This window comes from Hemiscyllium ocellatum, chromosome 11, assembly GCF_020745735.1.
Source record: "Hemiscyllium ocellatum isolate sHemOce1 chromosome 11, sHemOce1.pat.X.cur, whole genome shotgun sequence".
Taxonomy (NCBI): domain Eukaryota; kingdom Metazoa; phylum Chordata; class Chondrichthyes; order Orectolobiformes; family Hemiscylliidae; genus Hemiscyllium; species Hemiscyllium ocellatum.
The window spans coordinates 15,850,433-15,872,807 of NC_083411.1; the positions used below are offsets into that span (position 1 = coordinate 15,850,433).

Below are 22,375 nucleotides of genomic sequence, written 5' to 3' on the forward strand. Positions count from 1 at the left end.
CTGACATTGCACATTGTATACTGGAGTGGACTCCTCCTGGAAATGTCTTATATTTTGAAGACTGTATAGATTTGGACTGTGTACAAGAAGGGACAACTTTTTTTGGTAATTTATCTTGTGTGTCTCTGGGTCTGGCAGGCCTTGTTGTGAGCTGGGAGGCTTATGTTTTGTCCTGAAAGCCAGATGGTGAGTAGGCTGTTCTGAGCACTGTCGTCCCGATAAGGGGTAATCGGGACAGGCTGTTCTAGAGGTGGTCGAAAGGTGTCAGAGCAGCTGAGAGCCAGTAGGGGCAGGCTGAGATCCGGAAGGCTTGTGGGCTACTCTACACACCTTCATCCAGGGAAGGAGATGGGCTGTCCCAGAGGTGGTTGAAAGGTGTGCCAGGATAGCCCACTGGCTGGATGGTGCATTGGGGTGGATGAGAGCCAGAAGGTGGGTAGCTGTCATCAGTGCTGTCGCCCCGGGCAGGTACTGGGGTGGGCTGTCCTAGAAGTGGTCGAAATGTGTCAAGGTGGACTGTACTGGGAGGGGCATGGGGTGGATCGAGAGCTGGAAGGTGGGTAGGGGTGGGCTGCCTTAGTGTAGTTGGAAGGTGGGAGGGACTTGCTGGGTCTGTATTGTCTGCATTTTTGTATGTAACAGTATTGTCTAATGTACAAACGTCAGTCATGTTCCTGTCATATGTGGAACTGGGATTTGAGGTTTGTGCTCATCTCCCTGTAAAATGGTCAAACGGTAGGGTTTGGGGCCTAGCTTTGCTGCTCCTCCCTTGTAAAATTCTCGTGTACAGCTGTAAACGGTTTTGTAATTTTTTAAATAAAATTTAAAAAATCAGAAGATTCAGTGTCTCCTTAGTTTTAGGGGACTGACTGTGCTGGCTGGTGTTACAATCAGTATGTTACTGTTAGTTCCTGCTTCCTTTTTTGGGAGAGGAGAAACCTGATTCCTGAACAGGCTGAATTACTTGATCAGTTTAACTGACATTCCTTTTAGTGAGGACTGATTGTGCGCAACAGGAGTTGCACGGTGTTTCAGGTGTAATTCCATTCTCATTAGGGGATTGTTGTTTCACTGGCTGGTTACAGCCTGTTACTCTTTTTTAAGTTTATGGTAAGACTTAGCCCTTGGACTCTAGTTTTCTTTGCTTTTTGTATGTGTTTTCACTTTTTTAATTGGTGTTTTGACTGAGCCTTTGTGGGAGACATATGTTTTACCAGAGGAGCTGTTCTGGTGTGGAGGCCTAGCCCTGGGACTGGGCCTCTGAAGATTGAACACCTGTGTGTGTGCTGGGAGATGAGCAGTTGCTGTATCCTGGAGTTTGGGAAAAGACCTTTTTTCCTTCAGGAGTGGACCAAACCCTGGGAGTTAACTGCACCTGTACTAGTACTGTGTTCCTGTGAGTGGGCCTGGCTCTCCAAGGCTGGACCAGGACTCCATGGAGACTGAACACCTGTGCTGTGTGGTGTGCATTTACTGCCTCCAGGAGTGGACTCTGCCCTTGGTTGTGGACTGTTTTTAGCAATGGACTCTGCAGTTTGGAGTGGATTCTAATTCTGACGTTGCACATTGTATACTGGAGTGGACTCCTCCTGGAAATAGATTCCATATCTTGAAGACTGTATGAATTTTAACTGTGTACCAGAAAGGACTTTGTTTTTTGGTAACTAACTGTATTGTGGTGTTTCCTGGATTATCACCTGCACGGTCTTGTGTCCCTGGGTCTGGCAGGCCTTGAGCTAGGAGGCTCATGGGTCATCTTGAAAGCTGTCTCCCTGAGAGCCAGAGGGTGGGTAGGCCACCCTGATGCCAGTTACCCAGAGAGCCAGAGGGTGGTAGGCCATTCTGAGCGCTGCCTTCCTGAGAAGGGGTGATCAGGACGGGCTGTCCTAGAGGTTGAAAGGTGTCAGAGCAGCCCAGCACTAGAAGGTGCGTAGGGGCAGGCTGAGATACAGAAGGCTTGTGGGCTACCCTGCAAGCTCCTGTTCTAGGGGTGGCTGGAAGGTGTCAGGATAGCCACATGCCAGAGTGCATCAGGGTGGGTGAAAGCCCAATGGTATGTAGGGGCAGACTGAGAGCCAGAAGGCAGGTAGCCATCCTCTGTGCTGTCACCCTGGGCAAGTACTGGGGCAGGCTGCCCCAGAGGTGGTTGAAAGGTGCTGAGGGTGGTTAGTGAAGGTGGGTAGGCTGTCCTGACTGCTGTCACCCCAGGTGGATACTGGGGTGGGCTGTCCTAGAGGTGGTCAGATGATGTCAGGGTGGACTGAACTGGAAAGGACATGGGGTGGACTGAGCTAGAAGGTGGGTAGGGGTGGGCTGCCTTAGTGGGAGGGATGGGGGCTTGCTGGGGCTGTATTGTCTGCACTTCATGTAACTGGATTTTCCTTGTGTACAAATGTCATTGTCACTCTTGTCATATGTGGAACAGGGATTTGAGGTTTGTCCTCATTTTCCTGTAAACTGTTTGAACAGTAGGGTTTGGGGCCTAGCTTTGCTGCTCCTCTCCCTTGTAAAATTGCTGTTGCATACAGCTGTAAATGTTAACTGTTTTTGTAAACAATTTTGTAACTTGTTTAATAAAATATTATAACCAGGAGATTGAGTCCCCTCAGTTTAGGGGACTGACTGTGCTGGCTGGTGTTAGTCAGTATGTTACTGTTAGTTTTGGTTTCTCTTTGAGGGGGAAACCTGATTCCTGAACTGGCTGAATTACTTGATCAGCTTGTTAACTGGCATTCCTTTTAGTGAGGACTGATTTTGTTAAACTCCTGATGCACATAATGTGTTGCAGGTGTAGCTCAGCTCACTAGGAGATTGTGTGGTTTCACTGGCTGGTTACAGCTGCTTTTGAGAAGGATAGTGTTAATTTAATGGTAGGGCTTAGCCCTTGGATTCTAGTTTCCATTAGTTTTTTGGGTATGTCTTTACCTTTATTGGTGCTTGGACTGGACTGAGCCTTTGTGGAAGACATACATTTTACCAGAGGAGCTGTTCCTGTGGGGAGGCCTAGCCCTGGGACTGGGCCTCCTGGAGGTTGAACACCTGTGTGTGCTGGGAGGTGAGCACTTGCTGTATCCTGGAGTTTGGGTGCAGACCTTCAGAGTGGACCAAACCCCTGCGTTAACTGCATCTGTACTATGTTCCTGTGAGTGGGCCTGGTTTTCCAAGACTGGGCCAGGACTCCATGGAGACTGAACACTTGTGCGATGTGCATTTGCTGCCTTCAAGAGTGGTCTCTGCAGTTTGGTGTGGACTCCATTTTGGACAATGCACCTCAAACTGAAGTGGACTCACTTCTGGAAATGGCCTCTATTTTGAAGACTCTCTTTTTTTTTGGAATGTGCACCAGAAAGGACTTTTTTGGTAATTAACTGTATTGTGGTGGTTGTTGGGTCTAGCCCTTGCACTGGATTGTGTCCCTGGGTCTGGCCAGCTTTGCTGGGAGGCTCATGGGTCATCCTGACAGCTGTCGCCCTGAGAGAGGGTGGGTAGGCCATCCTGTGAACCTGAAGGTTGGTAGGCTGTCCTGAGCCAGATGGTGGGTAGGCCATTCTGAGCACTGTCATCTTGAGAAGGGGTAATTGGGACAGGCTGTCCTAAACGTGGTCAAATGGTGTTTAAAGCAGCTGAGCACCAGAAGGTGCATAGGGGTGGGCTGAGATCCAGAAGGTTTGTGGGCTACCCTGCATGCAGTTGTCCCAGGGAAGGGAACAGGCTGACCTAGAGGTGGCCAGAAGGTGTGCCAAGATAGCCCACTGGCCTGATTGGGCTCACCCACCCTGATGCACCATGGTACATAGGGGCAGACTGAGCCAGAAGGTGGGTAGCTGTCCTCAGTGCTGTCACTGTGGGCAGGTACCAGGGTGGGCTGTCCTAGAGGTGGTTGAAAGGTGTTGGGGGAGGGACAGGGGCTTTCTGGGTCTGGTATTGTGTGCACTTTTTACATAACTGGGTTGTCCTTCATGTACAAATGTCATTGTCACTCTTATTGTGAAACTGGGATTTGAGGTTTCCTCATCTCCCTGTAAACTGGTTGAATGGTAGGGGTTGGGGCCATGTTTGCTGCTCCCCTCCCTTGTAAAATTTGCTATTATATACATCTGTTAACAGGTTAAACAAATAACATTAACTGTTTTATTTAATAAAACAGTTAAATAATCAGGAGGGGGCTAGGCAATAGCCTAGTGGCATTTTGCTTGACTATTATTCCAGAGACCTAGGTTCAAATCCTGCCATGGAATTCCATCAAAATTTAAAGATGACTAAAATCATTGCTAACTGTCAGGAAAATCCACCTGGTTCACTAATGGCCTTTTTGGGAAAGGAAATTTGTAGTCTTAACCTGGGTCTGGCCTTTAACCAGGAGATTAGAATCTCCTCAGTTGTGGACTGACTACTTGTTGACTAACCACAAGCAGTGTACTGTGCACTAGTGACTACAGGTGATGGGACACCAGCCTCTGAAGTCCCTACTACTCATTACACAATCAGGAAAGTGAGTGTACCATCACCAAGTTTGCAGTGATTCAAGAATAGATGGTGAGGCCTGGTGTAAAGAGTCTGCAAAGGGCTAAATTTTAGCAAATGGAAGATAGCGTGGGAAAATCTGAGCTTTTGCAGGAAGAGAGGAGCTGAATGTTGGTTAAATGGAAAAAGCTATGAATCAGTCCTCATCCATCTATTAGAAAAAGCTAGAATTCAGGTTCACCTGAAAATAGGGAAGGGAAATAGAATTCCAAAGTGAATGGAATATAAAAGTAGGTAGGTTTAGCTAAACCTATACAAAGCATAAGTTAGAGCTGGAATACTGTGGGCACTTTAGACCATTTCTTATCTGAGAAGAGGCTGGTATGGGAAACAGTCCAGAAAAGGGTCGCTGGGCTGATATCAGGTATGAAGAGTAGATTGGGCTTATGTTCATTGGAGTGTAGTAGAATGAGGACTTTTATGGAAACCTAAAAGATTCATAGGGGGCTTGACAAGGTAGCTGTAGCAAGTTGCTTCCTGTTGTATGAGAGTCTAGTACCTGAGGCAACATCTCCAATAAAATCTCACGTTTAGTGATGAAGAGACATACATTCTGAGGGTAGTGAATATGTGTAACTATTTACTGCAGAGGGCTGTCAAGACTGGGTCACTAAATGTATTGAAGGCTAAGACACTGATTTTAACCCTCCATTCCCTTACTGATTATGTGGCAGAGGTAGAAAGTGGAGTTGAGGATTAGCAGCTTAGTCATGATCTCATTGAATGAATTATAGAGCAATTTGATGGGCTAATGGCCTACTTCTGTTCTTAGATTAAGATAAAATGTAAGTGCTGACAGAGTAAAACAGGGATGGCAAAGGAGACTGCTTGTTTGAAATCTTCCTCTCTGACTAATGCAGAAAGTTAAATAGGAGCCCATAGCAAGAGATTAGATCACACTACAGTGTGGAAACGGGCCCTTCAGGTCCAGAGTAACCCACCCAGACCCATAGCCCTACATTTACCCCTGACTAACGCACCAACACTATATGGGCAATTCAGCATAGCCAATTCACCTGACCTGCAGGTCTTTGTAGTGGGGGTGGAAATCGGAGCACCTAGAGGAAACCCACTCAGACCTGAGGAGCATGTACAAACTCCACACAGTCACTTGAGGCTGGAGTTGAAGCTGGGTCCCTAGTGGTATGAGGCAACAGAGCTAAATACTGAGCCACCCATAACATTCCACTTGAAATATTAAAATCTAATGGCTTTGACACATGTTCTGCAGTTTCTATTTACATTGCTCTCCCATTCACTGTACAATAGCTATCCTTCCATTTTAAAAAAAAAAAATTGCTCTAACTGATGACTCTGTTTTGCTATTAGTTTCTTCCTATGAGGTGAATAGAAGCCTTCAATGTACATTAGATGCCACAGAAGATGATCATGCTGAAAGTATTTTACTAAACACTTTTTCTTAACGGGACGCAGGTAAAGGGAATACAGAACTGCCCTACTGTTTTGTATCTTTGATCTCCTCATCGAAATCACAGAACACTATGAAGTGATCTCATGTTAATCTCTCCTACACTTGATGAATTTTAGTTGCTGTCTAAATTGAGAGCTGCGTTTAGACCTTCACTGTAAGAAATGTGAAAAAAAGTTGAAGAATTTATTCTGACTACACAATTTGATACATCCTATTCCCTCTTGGGATGTAGGTGAACCGCATTAAGGCTGATCCCTGATTACCCATGGGCATTGAGTCAGGCACATATAGGCTAGGCATGAATTGGACATACTCTTGAAGTGTATTGATAAAGCTCTTCAGTAAAACAGAACTGCTTTGACCGCTTTCTTCCTTTCCCCCTGGTGCCAGTGCAGATTTTATTGAATTCAAACCTTGCACCATGGCCATGCTGAAATTTGAACTAACAACTCTCTGGATTGCTAACCCCAGTACTTGAATCATTAACCTATCATCCTATTCCACATTGGAGACACAAGTGCGGGAGCCATTGTGGTTGCCCAGCCAAGCAAATGTAGCCTGCTTCAGTTTCCATCTGTCAATATTACAGCAAACAAGGGCAATAAAACCAAGGTAGTTTCAGCAACAAAGACAAAATGTCAAAGACTGTAGACTCGAGTGCCCTAGCATTTAAACCTCACAATGATACTTCACTAATGCTGTGTATACAGTAAAAGCAGCGGTGTTTCAGGCTTCAAACACTAGCACAGCCTGGGTCAGTGTCGGTGGCTTCTATCCAGGTTGCTTTCTGTCCTGAGCAAAGGTTCAAGGCAGCAAACAGACATTACATTTTGCACAGGTGAAATTACAATCTTGTTTTCAAAAAAAATTATGGCTCATCTCTGGAATTCTCTGTATAACGTGCAAGAGATGGGCTCCAGATCTCCAAGATCAATGCAGACAGATTTGCTTCCATGTGTAGAATATAAAGGGGCTGTTAATCGTTAACTTCCACTTACAGAACTGATGTTGTTGCATCAAATTTGTGTAACAGATGTACAAACAGGCGGTATAACAGCAAAGCTTTCCAGCCTTTAATGGTATGACTTGCACTATTTAGTGGAAACTTCTATGGAGTGAAGAATGGCTCAGGACTCTAATAAATTCACCCACTTGGGAAGGAGTATGAAAATTTACCTACTGCTGACTTTGCATGAGGGTGGAGTGGTAGACCATGTTTACTTGGACTTTAGTAAGGCTGTTGACAAGCTTTCACATGTTAGAGTAATTAGTAAGTTACGAATTAGTAATGGGATTCAGGGTGAGCTGACAAATGGAAACAATTTTGGCTTTACAGTAGGGGACAGAGGGGAGTGGTGGAGGGTTATATTTTGGACTGAAGGCCTGAGAGCAGCTGGGATTGGTACTAGGTCCCTCTTGTGAAAGAGACGACCGGAATTCCTATCTGAGGGAAGAGTAAAACTTCTTCAGGGCAGGCATTCTTCAAAGAGATGTGGCAGTTGATTAAACACAATGTAGAAGCAAAGTACTGCAGATACTGGAATCGGTACTGAAAACAAATGCTCGAGATCACAGTGGGTCAGGCAGCATCCATGGAGAGAGAGCACGCTAATGTTTGCTTCTACGTTGTGTTTAATCGACTGTCACATCTCCTTTGAAGAAGAGGTTTTGCTCTTCCCTCAGGAAATCTGGTCGTCTCTGTCACTGTGTGTATCATAAATGCTGTTCCCTCCATACTTCCTGTCAGCTCTAATGAAGAGTCATCCAGACTTGAAACATTAGCATGTTCTGTATCTCCATGGAAGTTGCCTGACCTGCTGTAATCTCCAGTATTTGTTGTTTTTGGTACAGATTCCAACATCTGCAGTAATCTGCTCCTATGTATACAAGATATTTGGACAGGTACACGAATGGGAAAGGTTTAGAGAGATATGGGCCAAACACCGGCAGATGAAACTAGTTTAGTTTAGGAACATGGTCAGCATGACCTAGTTGGACCGAATGGTCCGTTTCCATGCTGTGTGACTTCTTAAAACTTTAGGTTTCAAATTCACAACTAACATAAAACTGTCATGTTCCCTCTGTGTTTAACTCCATAGGGAGTCTTAATCAACAATATGTAAAAGGAGAAAATGCTGAAGCTGGAGCAATGGCTGAGCCTCAAGGTGAGTATCTTTCTTCTGCAAATATAATTTATTTACATAAAACATTTTCACATCATTCAGTCTAAAAGCCAGCATCAAAAACATATTTTTCTCTTGTTTACTTGTGAAGGGTGGGCATGTTCTCTCTAAAAGAAATTAGCTGACATTTTTTTTGGCTCCAGTTTTGTTTCTGTTTGCACTATCTACACATCCTCACATTTTGTTTGTCATTTTACTCTGTGAAAGAATCAATCCCTTTTATTTATTGAATGTTTGTTTGTTTGTTTCTTCCTGACCCCTCTCAAAAAGCCTCCCACAGCCCAAATTAGAATCTCTCCAGCATTGGTGACTAGGCTCCTCTCCACGTTGTGTCGGGCATGAATTGGAGTCTTGGGGTCTCTGAATTATTAATGGCATGGAAGGAGGCCATTTGGCCCACATTGAGCCGACACTGGTTCTATTACCTCGTGCCAATCTTCTGCTTTTTCCCCACATCCATCTAAATAATTACACAAGACCCTTTTGAACTTGCCCCCATCACACCTCCAGGCAGGGCATTCCATACTCTACCTCCTTGCCATGTGAAAACGTTTCTTCCCTTGCTTCCTTTGCATACCACTTTAAATCTTTTGCCTTCTCATTCTTTCATGAGCAGGAGTAACATCTGTTGACCTACTCTGTGCAGCCATAGAGATGTACAGCACGGAAACAGACCCTTCGGTCCAACTTGTCCATGCCGGCCAGATATCCCAACCCAATCTAGCCCCACCTGCCAGCACCTGGCCCATATCCCTCCAAACCCTTCCTATTCATATACCCATCCAGATGCCTCTTAAATGTCGCAATTGTACCAGCCTCCACCACTTCCTCTGGCAGCACATTTCATACACGCACCACCCTCTGCATGAGAAAGTTCCCTCTTAGGTCGCTTTTATACCTTCCCCTCTCACCCTGAACCAATGCCCTCTAGTTCTGGACTCCCCCAGCCCAGGGAAAAGACTTTGATAGGATAAATATTCAATGCCCCTCATGATTTTATAAACCTTTATAAGATCACCCCTCAGCCTCCGCTCCAGGGAAAACAGCCCCTGGCCTGTTTCCACACTGTGGGGATCTATCTATATATTCAACCTCTCCCTTTCACTCAAATCCTCCAACCCTGGTAACATTCTTGTAAATCTTTTCTGAATTCTTTCAAGTTTCACAACATCTTTCCAATAGGAGGGAGACCAGAATTGCACACAATATTCCAACAGTGGCCTAAACAATGTCCTGTACAGCCCACTCATGATTTTGAAAACCTCTACCAGATCTCCTCTCAACCTTCCCTCCAAGGGGCAATAGTCCCAACTTCTAAATCTACCCTAGCCATGTTGAGTCCAATGACCCACTCATGTTCACAAAACATCACCAAGGTATTGCTACGGCTGATACTGACACCATCGGTAATGTTCTCCTTTCATTTTATATTGAAATGCCTAATGCCAGCCTTATAGTAGCTGGTAGAAAAATGGCGGGTATTAGAGCAAGTATTTTTACACAAGAGCAGAATGCACCATTTGCATCAGAATGGAAGGACATTGACCAAGCCTCTTTATTAGCCACTTGTGAATTGGACAGTGCCCTTTTCCCATTTCACAAGGTTCTGATGAACAGATTGCCAGGCAGAACCCTGTCACAGGTATTTCTAATTCATTTGATGAGAATTTTTTGAAGAGCAACAAGTTTGAGATTTAGCATTTATCAATTTTAATTTTAATCAAAACACTGGGAAGCACTACACTCAGGAGAAACAGATGTAATTTTTCATAGACCATAAACCTCAATAATTCCCTGATGTTGGAACATGCTAACAATGAACTTCACTCCAATGAAATTGAAGCTTTAATAGCATGAATACAATGTCCCACTTCATTTAACATATAACTAGATGGATATTACAACTATTATAATAAAATTACTGACTGCTTACAGGGATCATCTGAGCACTGCTCATTCAGCCTATGAAGAGTCTCTCTACGTTTGTCAGAAGTTTCTCTCGCTCACTGGTCCCCTCCAGCTCCTGGAATCTGTTCTGCATGCCCCATCTTTTTTTTATTTTCAAGCTCATGATCATCAATCTTTTCTGCTTTGCTGTTTTCTGTCAAGTTTTGATTGGTTTGACTTTCTTGTAACACACATCTGTAATGGTATCCCAGGGCTGCCTTGATGAAATAGCCCCTGTCTTTATTTTGTAAATGTTGCTTTAGTGACTCTCATTACTGTCTCACACACACTGTCACATTCAGCCAATGAGTGAAAATCCTGCTCCGGCTACTATTTAAGATGCAGTTTAATTATAAACAGGTTCAGCTTTGCTTGTGTCCCAACCATTAATTCCTTATGTGTTGAATTCTTGCCTTTTACCTTGAAGCTAAATTACTCATTTCCTTATGGCAGTTAATTAGCTCAGCCAGGAGAATTGATTTATTAGATCTTCCTACAATTGAAATCCTAATTTCAGCTCCAGTTGTCTTCAATAAATCGAGTTGGGGGTGGGGTTGTTGAGTTATTCAAAAGACCTTTTCAAGGTGCAATTGAGGTTTAGAAGATTGTATCACAGGACTGAGGCTTTGGTATAAAACATTCTGGGATTTCCTCAGGATCACTGGGTGCTAAGAGACAAAATGTTTCCCATAACTAGCAGATATAGGTAAGCCCTGGGTGACTGGTAGGGTGTCAATATGACATATGGCCTGTCTGTATTTTATGGAGAATCTCCACAATTAAGTTGAAGTTGGTCTGATCAACAGTGTCTGCAAGGACTTTTAAAATAAGTGAGGACAAATACTTGATGAAGCAGCAGCAGTTTGACAATGTTTTTAAATAATACTTGGAGAGTCAGTTTTGAAATCTCGAGGTGAATAAAGGACTGGCATAAGAAAATTTATTGGCAGAAGGAAACTGGGTTCTCTACTTGGCTTTATTCTACTCCCGCAAAGCAATAACTGGGGAAGAGATGCAGAGAGATTTACTCACTTCAAGGGAGGTGAGGTGATTCGGGATAAATAAACAGCATTGTACAGTTATAAATTGAGACTGGGAAACACTAGGCTGACTAGTCAGTGGAGGAACTTGAATGACACAAGATAAGGTTCCAGCTAGCAACCTCTGACCCTGATCTAATCATGCTGTGGCCCAACGTAAACAACCAGCAGCAATTCCTACGCTCAGCTCAAGGAGTGAAGAAAGTGGCAGAGGCTTTGGTGCTAATCCAGACTATTATCTGTTCCAGACAAAAACAGAAATTGCTGGAAAAACTCAGCAGGTTTGGCAGCATTTGTGGACAGAAAGCAGAGTTAACATTTTGAGTCCAATGACCCTTCTTTAGAAATCTGCTTTCCCTCCACAGATGCTGCCAGACCTGGCAATTTCTATTCTTGTTTCTGATTTCCAGCGCCTCGGTTGGTTATTTTTAACGTCTGCCACCAGATTTGGCTTGAATGTGCCAGAGGTCCTCGGAAGAGGAGCCTGTGGACTTTGCTTCTATCTCTAGATTCTTGAGTGACCTTGGTAAAAGTACACTGGCTGCCCGTCCTGTTTCAAGTAATCTCTGTCTGTTTTCTTCCTGACACCTACCACGGCGGTTTGCCTGAAATCTTCCTGCAGCTGAACGGAGCCTCCTTCAGACACAGTCCGAGAAGCCCCCTGCAGACAACATCAATCAGGTCTAGATTGGGGCACTGGACATTACAGCCTTTGTCTTGATGCCAACTTCAGCTTAAACTGGCTTTAATTTTATTTCGGACAAAACAGTTATTTAATGGAGGATGATTCTTTTGAACTTTAGACTCATCCTGTAAGTGTGTGTTCAACTCAGTATGGTGCAATGGTTAGAGTAGGTCAGCTCATTGGCTCAATGGTAACTTAGATCCTGCAAGCAAGAAATGAACAAAGTTAAAGTATTTGAGTAATTCACTGGAAATTACTACTTGGACTAAGCATGTAGTTCAGAGATTTTTTTCATGGTTTAAAAAAAAATGAAATTTAATACTTTGAAGCAGTTGACTAAGGGGTGCATGCAGGTAGATCTGTTGGTGCTATTCTGCCAAACAGCTTATTCTGTCTATACTGAAGATTGTTGTAGAATGAAGAATGCGATATGTTTGGTTCAGACAGCATTATGTCCTTGCCCATTTCCATCATTTAGAATTGCAAACCGACTGTGTTTTTATAAAAACATCATGTAATTAAATAACCACAACTAAACAAAACCATACTTTTCTCCTGTAATTAATGTAGTGCTGTCTGGAGAAAGCAGCAAGAACATAATTTGAATGTCCCAACATTGTGTTTGTATCGCTGAAAGACTTAATATAGTACAGGTCGTTCTGTTATAACGCCATTTCGTTAACACAAATTCACTGTAACACGATTGACAAATTGGAGACTGTGTTTCTAAAGCACAAACATTTAAAGCATGTATTGGTTATAATGTGACTCTGGCCCCATCAATTTAAATAGTACTTCTATTTTCTTACAACATTTTCTTATAACATGGGATTACACAAGAACAGCAATACCATGTTAAAGCAGAACTGACTATATTCCGACTTTAATATGCAAATCGTGTCAAATATTCAGATCAGTTTATCCTGTCCAGTGGTAACAAAACTTTCCAAACTGGACTGTGGGGGTTGATGGAAGATTGGCTGGAGAATCTGAAAATTACATTTGTTGTGTTGGATACAGGGTTGTGTTGCCTGATGCTATCTACTTGCCTACCAGTTAACAATCAGAAGTCTCTGCCAGTAATACTGCTTCAAATTTCACACAGTCAGGACACTTTTCGGAGAGGCTAGTGCATCAATGCAGGTGTTTTGTTTACGTTTTGTTTTAAGATTGCAATCTGTATCTAACTCCACAAAAGTCCGCATTACTGGTTAGACTCCTTGCCTTGATCAGAGCCTGTGGCTGACTTTCACAAGCTAAGGCCATAAACCCCACACAACAAAATCATTTAATGTGTCCTCTGGTATCTCATCTGTGTTACTTGTGCTTTGTTGAATGCAGAAAATTCTTTGTTACAAATTTATTTCTTGTGCACACACTTGAAGTCTCTCACTTCTTGTTGTGATAGTTCAGCATATCTTTAAATTCCTTTTCATCAATATTACCGTCAACAAAAGAAACGGCCCAATACTGGCCCATGGTTAGAAATGTACAAGTTGTCCCCAAATACACTTTGACCTCAGCAGTTACAATGACCTGATATCTCAACCTAGACCAGCCTTGCTCCAAAGCCTAAGGCTACCCATCAGCAGCACAAGAGAGATTAGCTCCGTTAAATAGTAAGAGTTCTGAAAGAATCATATGAGACTCAAATGTTAACTTTGTTTCTGCACCCACAGCTGCTGCCAGCATTACTTGAGTTTCTCCAACGTTCGCTGGGTTTGTTTCCGATTTCCAGAACCTGGTGTTTTTTTGCATTTTTTCAGTATGTTTGATGGCTAGCATCATAAAAATAGTGATATTACTTGTAAAAGCTAACTTTTGTTTCTAAATCCATTAGCATTGAAAAAGGCCCTTCTGTAAAAATAGACAGTGAAAGCAGGTGCCTTCTCTATAAAATCTTAGTTTCCCACTAAGAAAGAATGGAAATCAATCTTGCAGCTGTTGCATGGCCGACATCTGTTTCAGATACTCCCTCCAGTTGGAACAAAGAGATGGCTGAGAACTTGTCTATTGCACTGACTGCTCTGCTTGATGCTGGCTGTGGGCAGGCATTTACAGGAATGGTGTTGGTGTATCATCTGTAAATGTTCACCGTCTTATTTGCAGCATTGTGCCTTGCTGTCACTGGCACACCCAGCAAAAAGTGAGAAAGTAACTTAGTCTGGGCTGAATACCAAGTGTGCAAATTCCTCAAGATCTGACATCACTGACATTTTCAGCATCACTGGCCATCTGGTTGCCATATTTAAACAGTGCCTGGAAAATACTGTGTGCAGTCTTTGCTCTTTGTTAGTGTGATGTTGAGCTTGGCCACTTTAGATAAAGCAGCAGCTGTTTTCAATTTGAAAATAGCAGCGTCTTGAAAGGACAATATTTCAGGCAATTCTGGAAAAATGGCTTTTAGTCTCCCACCCATTCCCATCATGTCCCGAGCCTTACTCACTGGGAATACATCCAGGAATGCAGCCAAATTGTTAATTGCCAAATGTAAGTTGGCATCTAAAACCTTGGAGAGATATGTAACAGATGCCATTTGCCCAGTTTCTGGCTGAGCGTTGTGGGAAGATAACCGAAGGGTCTGTTTCCGTGCTGTATGACTCTATAATTAATCAGTCAATGTTGCATTTATGTAGCTTCACATCTTCACGCTGTGCTCAGGTTGATTACTCCATTTTCCAATCTCCCTCTCCCTTACTGGGTAGTGTCCAGTTCCTCACTCTGACAGCAACTACTCACTCAAATGTTTGTCTGTTACAGTGAGCGAAAGGAGACTTGTCCCTCAAGAGTCTTAAAAATTTGCAGTTAAGCCCAATACAGCATGGAAATTGTCAGGAACGAGAACAGATTAACCCTAACCCTGTTCCTCACCCAGAGTGAGACCAATTGCAGTAACAGTACTGTCACAAATGGCTGTGTAGAAATTACCTCAGGGCATTGGGGGGTAGGGTTTGATGCAAATTCAGCAGGTTCGTTAAAACCTCTGAGTATAAAAGACCGCGGACCGCCTGCTTTGATTTTCAGCCAAACTAAAAGGTCCAGGGAATGCCAACAAATTTTTTTATTCTTCAAAACCGGAACTGTAACCAAACGAATTAACTTTTAAATGATTGATTTAAGGTCAACTGAAAAGGACGCTAGTATCTCCCATTGCGAAGCTACTTCTCAGATAGTGCTCTGAAAGCTTCAAGATCCGATTCTCCATTGACCACCTTCACTGTGGTCAGGAACTGTCATAGCTAAGGTCTGACCCCTGGGGGAATGTACACAGAAACAGGAATATTTCACAGAACTGATCTGTCTTGAGTTGATTGCTTAACTCAGGCCAGAATAACTCCATTTAAAAGGCACCTGGCTGGGTTTATGAACAGCAAGTTTCCCCTGCATGACACTGACTTTCATCACTCCCGTATTGACTGCCATGCCTTGAACTGTCTGGATCTTAAACCATGGTTTCCCTCCCTAAATCTTTCCACCTCCATCCTCTTAGAGGGATATGAGCCAAATACTGGCAAATGGGACTAGATTAATTTAGGATGTCTGGTCAGCATGGATGAGTTGAACTGAAGGGTCTGTTTCCGTGCTGTGTTACTCTGTGACTCTATGTGATTGATCGTGTTTCTGAATGTGTGTGTCCACGTGTCAACAGGGATAGTTCTGTATGTGAAACTTTGGTGGGCTGACTATAGTTAATCCTAAAATGTAATAAGCCATTGAGAGAAAACTTGCATTTATACATTCACACAAACAAACCTTATATATTTGTTATGCATGTTAAAGACAAGTTTTTAGTTTTAGTTTGCTAATAGGTAATTCAGATGTTCTGCATGGGAAAGATGTTGCACCATATGCGTGACATGACATGGGCATAATTGAGAATCCATTCACATGGGGTCAGCTTTCCAGGGGATGCCCCACTCCTGTGTCTTCCACCATCCTCAAACATCAGCAAGACCTTGGTTACAACTGCTCTAGGACATCTACCACCAAGCCATTGCAAAAAACATACTTTTGTGGATTTGTCAGTTCTGCCCATTTTTTAGTTTGCATGTAATCTGAGATTGTAGGATATTTGGGTACAATTTGACATCAGGCCAATAAGTCCAATTTCAGTGCAACTTTTAAGACATGCCCAAGGAAGAAACACCAGGCCCATCACCAAAATGACAGTCCTTCAAGACATTTTACCTCCTTCGCATGTGCATTTCTCTAGTTTCCCCTGCATGATACTGATTTTCATCACTCCCCTATTGACTGCCATGCCTTGAACTGTCTGGATCTTAACTTGTGGTTTCCCTCTCTACCCCCATCCTCTTTTAGGACACTCCTTGAAACTGGCTTTTTGCCATGTTGGTTACCTGTTGGTTATGCAGCTTGGTACCAAATTTCATTATCCACTCTGTGAGGTGTCTTGCATAAAGGAAACCAATAGAAGCGAGCTGATATTGAGTACAGCATCATGTTTTAAATATGCAGGAATCCCTAAGAAATGTACAATGCAACTCTCAATGATGACTATGGAAACACATTTCAGAAGTGGGGGGGTGGGGAAGAGGTGTGTGTGTGTTCGTGCCCCAGGTCACAGCTGTTGACCATGGGGGCAAAACGGGACATTATGGGAGCTGTAAGTACAAACACATGTAAAAACGTGCTGCTTGGCCATGTTTGATGTGAACCTTTACCACAGATTTTTCTTTATGTGGCTTTTACGTATCAAAGGAAAACAGCACCTTTAACTGAAATGCTCATGTTTACATACCTTGGTGTTTCCTTTTAGATGTTGACTTGTTTAGGCTGTAGTTTCTAGTAGTTACACAGTTGTGCCACAATTGTTACTTATACAAGAATGACAAATAATCCTCCAGTTGGAAATACATCGGCAGTGATGCAAAGCTAAACCTATTGGATATCCAATGGTTGATGTGGAATGTTTATGCAGTGTCAGCTCATAAATGAAACTGTAATTGAACCCTTAGAATTCATGCATTATTTTCACGTATAAAATTGGGTAAGTTTTAGTGAAATTGGTCAAGAGCAAAGATTGGCGAAAGAGAAAATGATGTGTTCTGATCGGTGCGATTTTCCAAAAACATAATAAGACGCAACATTGGACAAAGCAAAAGCAAGATTTTTGAATGAATGGATAATCAACTGTTAATCGAGTAACCAAGAGTAAAAACAAAATACTGCATAAATAGTCCCAAAGCTTTTGTGTGATTGCTTTTTATTGTGTAAGCTATTGTAATAAATGAAATTATAGATCAGTGTTAACAAACCAGTTCCAGATTTGATCTTTCTAATAGATGATGACATTTTGGCTGGAATATAGCTGTCTCATGTAAATCCAGATGAGCTGTGACTTAGTAAATCACGTTGAGCATCAAAATCTATCACAGTCAATTAAACTTTGTACCTCAGTGACTCAATAACAGAACTGTAACTAAATTGAAAGCACGGAAGGAATAAACTTGTACATTAACTCAGCTTCCACTTGGTCTTCATTACAAACTAGCAGAGAGATCCACAAAACACTTGCAGACAAATAAGTTTCTTTATTGCAACAGTACTTCTTTAAATGTACAGGATTTCTACATTTTCACCACTCTTTCACAGAATCAGAAGTGTTGTCTCTGAGCAAAAATAACTACATTAAAGCTGTGCCTACGTAAAAAAAAGCAATTTAGGAATATAAACACAATTTTTTGTCTAATATCTATCAGTGTCCTGCCATTGAAAATGGAAGTAGAATTGGGAATTGTTTTCTCCTAAGTTGAAAAGGCAGATTTTCATCTGATGAGCTCAATATATTTTGAGGAAAATCCTGCTATTTCCTTGAAATCTGTCTGTTGTAATTAAAACCTCAACCATCAGAAAAAACAGCTTAATTACCAATTGTATTGCCTGACAAAGTCCTTGTTCAGGATTCAGGTTTTGTTGCGACTTTGTACTTGCTCCATTCTTGCGTTACTGTGTGGGGTGATAAATGCACAGGAGTGCACAGGAATGCTAAGAACTGTCACCAGCATCTTAATCTATAGAATCAAAAGCCAACGTATTCTTTTAATTCAGATGACAGTTTTTCCAAAAACATTTCATTCAAATATAGTGAATTTAATTTTTGGCACAGTTTAGCAGCTTTTTATTTAACAAGGTGAACCAATAATCAATCACTCTGCCATTTTGCTGTATTTAAATATTTCTGTCAGCTCATCCACACCATTCCATCAATCATATCCTCTCTCTTGTGGGAGCAATCTCTATCAGGGAACCTTTATTGTTCAGTGTTGACCACTAACCCCTCACCTCCACCATCAAACCTTGACAGCCTGCACACATGCCCTGTGGTCCTCCGAGGGCACTGCATGTGCTAGACACCACCCACCATCTATCAGCCCAGTCCCTTAAGCTGACAAAACTAGTCTTGACAGATTTTAAAAATTTAAATAAAGATGGGGCTTTTTTTTCAGCAATATGATTAATTTTGCTCCTATGTTAAGGGTGTGATGTCACTTCTGAAGATACAAGTTAAACCATTCGCTACTGAGTGCCAATGTGTCGCTGTGTTCAGATAATATTTATTAACACTTGCCTTTATATAGCGTCTTTCATATCTTTGCAATATCTCAAAGCACTTTACAGCCAATAAATTGGAAGAGTTGTCACTGTCACAGCATAGTCAACTAAAGAGCCAGTGTGCATACAACAAGCTCCTACACACAACAGAGCTGTTTGAGTGAAGCACACTGAGCAATTAACATTGGCCAGGACACTGGGGCAAACACTCTTGCTCTTCAGAAAGTGCTATTGAATATTTTACATCAGCCTGAGAGCGCAGATAGGGCCTTATAGTCTATATTAAAGTGCAATGCATTAGGCAAACACCTTCTACATACATGCCAAATATTCACCAAAGTAAAATGCAATATGCTTTTGCTTGTAAATTATTATAGGACATGCTGTAGTTTAAAAAACTGTTTATCTACTTCAGACATTTGTACATTGGTAGCAATATTGGCAGTGGGACTGCTACAGTTTTTGACAGAAAACACAGGCAGAAGGTGAAAAGCCATACCGCTACAGAAAGGTCAAAATTAACACTTGGAATTGTTATAGAACATGAGGAGGCTTTACCATTCCAAACTGATAGTCACTTATAGTATTTGCTAATCTGAGGGCAATTCAGATAAGGGCCACTACCAAGTTATGTTCAGCATTAGGTTTCTAGGTCCAGCTAAAACTTAAAACGATCAGTTTTAAGCACTTAAAGCATATGCTCAGCACACTCCCATCAAAACTCCAAAGGATTGAGATTCAGCTTTAGCCTATCCAAAACCAAACCTAGGAAATTCATCCCAAACACATCAACTCCCCAAAGACATGGCCAGAAGATGAACTCTCTGATCCTTTCAGGTAACACTAGTAAAGGCCATTTGATTGGAAAGCGATAGACAACTTCGGGTCAATGGTTAAAACACACAATGCCTCAGTTTGAAAAACGTCTTTACGTACTGGAAAAAAAACACACAAATCCTGTCAGAGAAATCATGAAGATTATGCGAGTAATGATTGAATCCTGCATTTTTGTAAAAATAGAAGGGCTGCAAATGTGAAATACTGTTTCATTTAATGAATAATTGGAAAATGTAAAAAGCATAACATGGTACTTTTAATCTGATGCTCAAATTCTACAACAGAGGTACAAGGGACACTCCTCTTTTGTATAAATGAAAGGCCTTACTGGTTAAGAAATTTTCAGTTTCTCATCTTATGAACTCTGCAAAGCTTGTTTTGTGAAATTTCTGTTCTCTTCACTCTTGGAAATAAATTGATCTGTTTGGTTATGTTATAGCACTCCTGGCATAACAGACTAGATTGTTTGATGTCAGAATTCCCCTTCAGCATGGAAACATATATGACTCCTTTCTCTGACAGAAAAGGCCCCAACACTTGAATGGCAGATGAAGTTGGGAGGAAAAATTTCACTAATTATGTTATGTTCCGGGTTCAATGACATTTCAGCTTTGTGCGTCTCATAGATGAGAATATCGCTGCCAAGTTCGTTAAACACAAAATCTCAAATCTAAGAATACACTGTTTCCCCAAGATTTCAGAAATCCACAAGGGAAGCTTCTGGAAGGTGGTGACATTTATTTGCAACGATGAATTTAATTTAATGAGGGGGATACAGCCATTTACAGGCACTATATAAAAATATACAGATTCTATTAAGGAGAAGAAGTTAAAATAGAAATAGTGAAGTTGCCTACAAAAGACAAAACCCAAACTGTTTTCTTTGGACTGTGATAGGATATCCACCTACCAACCCCAAGTCACATGTTCGAGTCAATTATAGCCAATAAAGTGGTTTTCATTGTGGGAGGGGCAGGAGTGAAAATTGGGTCAGTTGCTCAACAGCAGACTACAGTGAAAACTTGGCACTCCAGTTCTTTTCGTGGGCTGATCCATCAGATACTGTCTGCCTTCTCCCTCAAACCCTCTGCCCTCCCTCCTCCCCAGCTCTTTCTGGCTAATTCATGGATTGGCACCAAAGTTTAGGTCAGTTTTACAATGGCACTCACATTTACCCTTCTGCCAAAAGGTCTCAACATCAGAACAAAGCAACCGCGCAACAAAGATATCCCCGCAGAGGTTTACAAAACCCTAAAGTACACTGCGATAAAATTGCACACCTGCGCACATGTACACACGGAATCATCTGTATTTACAGCTTTCAAATACATGCTGCAGTCATAACCTCAGTGACTCGGTCATCAAGGAAGCATGGTAGGGAGGACGGGTGACAAATTCACACTGTTGTCTGTACGGGTGACACTGAATGGGTGGGTGACGCTCTTTCAGAGGAAGACGACACTGCCATGTTGCTGACCTCACGCTGAAGCTCCTCAACCTTCTTCTGCAGCTCGGCCCGGATGCCAAGAAGCTCTTTGTAACTCTGGTGGATTGGTACCTGTCACAGAAGAGCACAAGGAGACAGTCACCCAAGCCAATTCCAACACGTTCTGTGAAAAGCTCTGCAAAACTCACAAGCCGTGCTGGCTCAGTGTTCTGAAACAGCGACAGGCCCTGTATTTTTAAAACGGAGCACAAGTTGCTAATAACAGCCGAGAGGCAAATAGCAGGTGGAGGCTTTCCCAAAGTGGGAAGCGTGGTTGTGGTTATTTGTGGCGATTAGAGAAACAATTCTGAACAACTGAGTGGAAGCATTTGGAAAAATCTGCTTTGAGGATTAACTGGTGAAGCCTGGACACATCATTTTAAGTTGGCAATTTTCCAACAGCTACAGTCCACTGAGGAAACTGGGGTTCGAAACTGAAATGATGATTAAAAATAGATGCACCAATCAACCATGGAAACTAAATGATTTCAGTTCAAAGGCACCAATAGAACAATATTACAATGTTCCTTATTTGCAGGATGCAGCGATGCTGATGACCACAGCACAGGCCGCAATATTTCCTTGAAAACTAGTGTACGAAATCTAAAAATCTACTGCGAGAAACGTGTCCTGACAAACTCTGTCAAAAGCACCACAATTCCTGTTAATATAGAGGAGTAAGCCATTCTGATTAGTCCCTATTCTCTCCTCACAGCCCTGCAACTTTCTCTCCTGCAAACATATATCCAGTTACACATATCTGATGATGCTGGAAATCAGAAGCAAAAATAGAAATTGCCAGAAAATAACAGCAGGCCTGGCAGCGTCTGTGGAAAGAAAGCAGAGTTAACGTTTCAGGTCCAGTCGACCCTTCGGTATGGTGGTGCTCTGAAGAAGGGTCACCAAACCCGAACCTTAACTCTGCCTTATCTCCACAGACGCTGCCAGCCTGCTACCTTTTTCCTGCAATTCCTGATTTTGTATACCCAGTTCCCTTTCAGGTGGTACAAATCAATCTGCTGCCAACACCACATTTTCAGACAACTCCAGATAAATAACAACTCGAGTGTAGTGGAAATGCATCTTCATATAGTCAGCTCAAAACACTAACTCCCTCCAACCCTTTGCTCAAGACCAGTATTTTTGTGAAGTTGTTACCGTCAAATAAAATTCAAAATGATTAAACTCACTACAATTAGATCTTGTATGTTCACGGTTCTGATTAACATTTGGCTGATCTTCAGCTACTAACATAGAGGAAGTATATTGACACACAGTTTCTTTTTGTACATCCTTGCATTGTGGACTCACTTGCTAGTCCAGTATATATATTGACCATCCCTAACTTCCCTCGAGAGGATGGTGATGGGCTACCTTTTTGTACGGCCAAAGTCTGGTGTGTAAGAAACATACTCCAGAGGAATACAGCCCTGTGACACTGAAGGAACAGCAGTATGGTTTCAAGTCAGGATGGTGTGAGACTTGGAGGGGAATGTGCAGCAAGTGATGAGACCATTCTTAACTTCTTCATTCTTGAAAGGCTAGCCAATCACCATGCACCAATATATAAACAAACCTGGTCAGTTCTGGAGAAACCACATGAAAATTGCATCATTCATCCTACACTGGAGGGAAGATGGTGGAGAGCACCCTTCACTGTAGCTACTT

General features: G+C 42.3%; 1 protein-coding gene and 1 long non-coding RNA gene across 6 annotated transcripts in view; one reads left to right on the forward strand and one right to left on the reverse strand.

Moving 5' to 3' along the window:
* The first annotated feature begins 1,024 nt into the window (after positions 1 to 1,024).
* On the forward strand, positions 1,025 to 17,290 carry LOC132820365 (uncharacterized). Its single transcript, XR_009645191.1, has 3 exons — positions 1,025 to 1,110; positions 8,056 to 8,121; positions 11,749 to 17,290. It is a non-coding gene; the product is annotated as an uncharacterized LOC132820365 (long non-coding RNA).
* Positions 17,054 to 22,375, reverse strand: part of mtmr1b (myotubularin related protein 1b) — a 108,332-nt gene continuing 103,010 nt past the window's right edge. For all 5 annotated transcript variants that reach the window (XM_060832421.1, XM_060832419.1, XM_060832418.1 and 2 more), the window contains one exon: positions 17,054 to 20,779. In XM_060832421.1, the coding sequence (XP_060688404.1) occupies positions 20,618 to 20,779 (162 nt within the window). In that variant the 3' untranslated portion in view covers positions 17,054 to 20,617. The remainder of the gene's footprint in view (positions 20,780 to 22,375) is intronic.